The sequence below is a fragment of the Centruroides sculpturatus genome, unplaced genomic scaffold (genome assembly GCF_000671375.1).
Source record: "Centruroides sculpturatus isolate CEXI.00-Female unplaced genomic scaffold, Cexi_2.0 scaffold21, whole genome shotgun sequence".
In the NCBI taxonomy this organism is placed as follows: domain Eukaryota; kingdom Metazoa; phylum Arthropoda; class Arachnida; order Scorpiones; family Buthidae; genus Centruroides; species Centruroides sculpturatus.
Window position 1 is genome coordinate 783048 of NW_019384490.1, and position 6000 is coordinate 789047.

Genomic DNA, 6000 nt, shown 5'->3' on the forward strand with positions numbered 1-6000 from the left:
GCCAAGTATTTTTTGATCATATAACATGTTTTTTAAACAACTACTTATTAAAATATAGTAAAATTACTATAATTTATTCTACTTCTTAAAGCCGTAGACTTGAGTTTGTATGGAAGATCAAAATGATGAAATGACGGTTTAACATTCATAGAATTTATATTATCCATTTTCAGAAGTCATACTAAGTATAATATTCTATTAATTTTAAGATTGTAAAACTAATTACATTTAAATTACCCTAACGTCCAGTTTCTACTTACTATTTTATATTATTTATTGTTTCAATGAGAATAAAACTTTAAAAGAGAATGTTATTTTCCTCTAAAAACAAATAGAAATGGGAAATTTATAATTTAGACACACAATACAAGAAAAAGACAAATTAAACAGTAATATTCCCAGCATTACAAAAATTTAACATTATTATAATATACTTACAACTAAAATAATTCAATAAATAGTCCTTGAGCATTAATTTGAACTATACATAAAATCTAATGTATTTTAATAAAACTTTCCAAAGTTATAGGAACTTCACCGTGATAAGGAATTTTACATTCTAATATTTTACGAGCAGCTAAACATTTTAATGTTAAATACTGAAGTGGGTTTATGGTGCATTCGTTAACTCCAGAAAGCATACGATGTGGTTGATTGCCACTACTATTTCTTCTATCAATATGAGCTCCAAAACTTAATAGAGTACTTGTGACTTCTGGCACAAAATTACTTCTTAACGAAGCAATATGAAGAGGTGTACTTAGATTATGATTTGTAGCTTCTATGTTAGCACCACAATCTAGAAGAAGAAAAGTCACTGCAGAATCTGGAAAAATTGCAGTATAAGAATCTTCAAAAATTGTATTTGTTTTCATTGTATTTGCTCTAGATACAACCATGTGAAGTAATGTCTCTCCTGTAGATGTTCGTGGACTTATTCTAAGAATTTCCGTGATTACTTCTCTCATTTCCTTTCTATGTTGTTCGGATGTTGAAATTACATTTAATATGTAAATTAAATGAGTCAGAACTCTAAGAATTTTATCAAAATTATCCTGTTGTCGTTTAAAAACAGGTCGAATTTTTAAAAGATCCATTGAAGTAGCAAATTGACTTACTAAAAGTTTAACAGAACCCAAGACATCATCATACTGTAATTTTTCACGAAGTATTCCTGCATTGTATTTTTCATGTAAATCAAGAAATAATCTAACTAATGCCTGTGCCGTAAAACATACTTCACTGTGGAGCAAACTGTCTTTTTGAATCCGAAGTTCTAAGGCATATCGCCAAAGATCAATACATCTTTGATACTGTAAACCATCGGCATAAGCCGCTCCTCTATACATCAAACGAAAAATCATATCCCGATGAAGAGACCCCAAAATTCTTTCACAGATCAAAAGTGACTGTATTCTCATCGTATCCAAATCAAGAGCCAAATTTTCAAGTTCTTCAGAAGAATCAAACTCCACAGCATTTAGATATGCCCATTTACAAGGTATGTTTTTCGGCTTACTAAGAATACCTGATTTATCTTCATGTCTCAGTTGCAAAGCTTTTCTCCAATAGTATAAAGCAGTCTGAAGATCATGATGTTCGTCCAAAAACGTGGAACCCAACAACTCGTGGGCTTCGGCAACTCTTTCTGGAGTATAATTGTAATTATCGATCAAATATTCGAATATATGAGTGGCTCCTTTCAGACAAGCAGTCTGCAGGGCATCATCACCGTATCTACTTTTTATCAACGGATTGGCTCCATTTTCCAACAACAATTTAGTTGTCTCGAATCTGTGTTCCTGTATCGCGTAATGCAATGCAGTTTTGAATTGTATATCTTGGGCATTGACATCTGCTCCGTGTTTTAATAAAAATCCACAAAGAGGAACACTCTGCACGGAATTAATTAAACAGGTTCCACCATTAAAATTCGGCTTCAAAATATCTGCATTATTCTCTACGAGATATCTAACAATGTCAAGGTGAGTCATAAAACAGGCAGATCGTACAGGTGTGGAACCTGTATCAGAAACGGTATTAACATCGGCCCCATGTTCGATGAGATATTTAACAACGTTAAACTTGCCAGAGACAGCTGCACACCATAAAGGAGTAACATAATGGATGGAACGATCGTCAGGAACTTCAAACATTCCTCTCTGTTCAATGTCAGCATCACATTGAGTGATAAGATATTCAACAATCTCCACATTTCCTTTCTTACAAGCAATAAATAACGGTGCACAACCTTCTTTAACTCTCGATACGATCTCTTTTCTTTCTTCTTTACTAAATCTGTCCAATTTGCTGCGAATCGAATACGGAAGATGTGCACCTGGTGCTGCCAAACGGCATTCCGCATAAAGTTCGTTAAAACTTTTCTCCTTTTGTGAATTCTGATCGACTTTACCGGTAATCCACATCTTCGTTTTATGTAATATCCTCTTATTCCAAAGTCGTCTTACGGTTAAACGATTGTACACTACCTGAGCTCTCCACACCGATAACACTGTCTTTTCACACCCTCTGCCATTTTGAAGTTTAATGCTATTGGCTCTCCCAAATCACATGACGTGACATCATCACATTCTCGAGGTCATGAACTCTTCGTATGTGCGACACGCCGTATTTACACGTTTTGCTCTTTTGCTGGCTCCTGCTGTAAATCAAATATAATAACTAATAAATTATATTTATAAAGTATAATGTCTGCTTTTAACTCGCCGTTCTAAAATATTATCTGGAAAAATTACTTGTGTAGATAAAGGCAAAGTTTCAAAATAATAGTAAGCGCTATCACTTCGATGGCAACAACCTATGCAAAAATATCACAATAATATTAATTTAATATAACTTCTAACCGTGTTTTAATAATAGGATTCGCCCTTCCGCATCCAAATTTATTCACCTTAAATGATATATTTAATTTTATTTGGTATTCATTTATACAAGAGTAAATATTCATGTTTCTATAGAAAAATTCTATATAAATTACTTTAATCTTATCAATTAATTAACTGATTGACACGTATCTAAAATTAGCATAGTTATAAAATATTAGATTAAACCGCTATTACTTTTATGATAAAACGTATCTTTTATTAGACATATCTAAAATTATATAGCCTAGTTTTTAATATGTATCCGAAAATACAGTATACTTTCTGAATTAAGTATCGATCTATTTATATCGTGAATTAAGCAATATGGTTGGTTTTATGGCGAGTTATATTATTTCTTCTATGCCAAATTCTTCCTACTGGTTATTAATGCTGAAAAATATACGTTTTAAGCCGTTTTAGGAAGCTAAATAAACTAATCAGACTTATTAAAACTGTAAAATATTAACCTTAATTAATACAATTTTTGTCTTCCTATTTTTCTCTCTTCCTTTTTTTATTTTATTTTTTATTTTTTCTTAATTCAAGGATCTAATGTTAATGATTTTAGCCTTGACCAAATAACTTAAATGTGGCGTTCACTGACCCCAAAACCTCCATTCCACTTTTTCTAATCTATATTTAGTATATTGTCCTCACGCGCTATTAATTTATTTAACGTATTTCAGTTTATTGTGAATTGATACAGTCTAGTCTCATAGAAATATTGGAAAATAAATGCATGATTTATAACATATAATTGAAAATTGGCTTATTCCTTGAAACAAGTTTAGATCATTAGTAACATTCGTCTTTGTCTCTTTAAATATATCATTTTATATAACATTGATGCTTATTTTCTACTTTAAAATCCTAAGAATTTTATTTGCAATTTTTTAATTTATAAAGGCATAAATTTTAATAATTAATTTCACGTAAAAAATTTTAACTTAAAAGTTTTATCCTAATGTTTTTGTCGATATTTAAATGTATGCCAAAATTTAACCCGATATTATTTTTACTAAATTGCTTTCTAGTTTTGATGAGTCAGTTGATGAATCAGACTTGAATAGCTTCCTGAAAAAAAAAATTATCGTGAGCTTTATCAACATAAAACTAATCGTCTTTTCTATTTATGCCATAGTTTATTGCCTAGTTTTCTTTACAACACATCAATGTTTTGAAGTTAATCGTTTGTTTTTATTTACTATTCGGTATCGGTGATTAAAAATTTAATGCAAAAGTAAAACGTTCAAAGACAGTTATTAACAATAACTTGCTTTTAAATAGCCGATTAAACAAAAAATCAGATTAAATATAAAATCGACCTTGTACTTCGGATAAAAATATTGATTTTTAAACTTGTTACTTTTCATTTGTTTTCATTGGTGCGAAGCTCATTATAATACAAAATATGAGTTTTTTTCAAGGTCTTTTTAATCAACTAAATAAAAGGAATACTATGTAAACACTTATTTTTATTCATAAAATGAAACCATTATCATTTTTGTAATTTTCTAAAAATATTTTCTTTACTAGGTAGAAATAAATATTGAATTGTTTTATATTTTTCTGTATTTTACCTTAAGTTATATAAGTATTGAACCAATTTTATATAATGATATTTGACTTTTTATTATAAATGTTTTCTATTATTTAGAAAAATATATAAAATATTTTATTAACCTTGGCTATAAAAAGAATAGAAACTGTTCATACTACTCTAACCTTCAAAATTATAACTAATACCTATTTTAGATCACACTCATTTTAAACACATGGTTAAACATGAATTGTAGCATAGGATCAATTTTATAAGATAAAATATTTACTGTTAAATTATATTCATCATAAATCATTATTTTATGAATATTATTTAATATCTAAACTTGTGAAAAATAATTAAATATTCGATACTTTTCATAGATTTATAGCCGAGTATTTTCACTAACATCACTAATAATTTTCTATTCGCTTAATTTATTTAAATTTTTTAATTGTTGTAATAAATTATGTAACATTCCAAAAACAAGAAGGCTTTCCTGACTTCTATGTATATATATTTTTAATTATTATAAGAGCTAGAAAGGGTGGAAGAGTTTCTTTCCGCTCTGAGAGCACCAAGAAGCGGAAACTAATAATTAATGTATATAGCTTTTTAATTATTTTTGTGTCCTTGAAAGATATGCAGTTATGTAAACAAGGAAGGAATATGTTCGTTCGTAACGATGATGCAATACTCAAAATGTTCGGAATAGCATATAAGACTTTAAACTAATTAAATAAAATATTTTTATACTTATAATCATTTTTAATTTTTAATTTTAATTAAATGTAAAAAGAATCAATAAAAATTTATTTTAAAAAAGGATTTAAAATATATAATCGATATATATTAAATTTAAGCTTTATTAAATTTACTACGTATGTAAAACGTTAAACGCCACTGGAAAGTGTTTACGACAGATATGTGCAAACAAAGGATAATTTCAAAGTTTACTAAACTCCACAAATAGGATATTGTCAACCGGTCTTAACCAAAAATATTCTAATGACAAATAAAAAGAAAAAAAACATTGGTGTACTTTGGCCAAAAGCCCACCTTTTTCGACATTTTAAAATTAAGTGATGCGAAATAGATTCAACTTTGCACATAAGAACGTTCACCTTTGTATTTTTGAAAAAATATATATAATTACTATTGGAAATCAAAATAAATAATACGATTTGAAAATATTAAGATTTCCTGTCTTTATTTAATTTTTGGAAATATTTTCTATGATGTTTAAACGTATAATGTGATATTTATATCTTAACAAATATAACAGCGTATAGGCCTAGATTGTTAGCTTTATATCGGAAAGAAATTGTTATCTAAACAAAGCCGAAATACGATTCATATGACGGCAGACTATAAATATCTTGATATAAGTACGAAATTTTCTGCATGACGTAAAAATGAATGACTGGTTGTGCATGACATAAAAGCTTCTCCATTTACTTGTTTCGAACAGTTTCTTTTGTATCTAAAAATAAATAAGATCTTATATAATAATTATTTTATTTATTTTATCAGATATTAACTACATTTTGACAAATGTTATCAATATCTTGATAA

General features: G+C 28.3%; 1 protein-coding gene across 1 annotated transcript; it reads right to left on the bottom strand.

The window, feature by feature from the left end:
- Nucleotides 1–344: 344 nt before the first annotated feature.
- Nucleotides 345–2537, bottom strand: LOC111621754 (protein fem-1 homolog A-like). The gene has a single exon (XM_023363990.1). It carries the CDS (start codon nt 2424–2426, stop codon nt 495–497), a length of 1932 nt encoding a protein of 643 aa, XP_023219758.1. The 5' UTR covers nt 2427–2537; the 3' UTR covers nt 345–494.
- Nucleotides 2538–6000: the final 3463 nt, after the last annotated feature.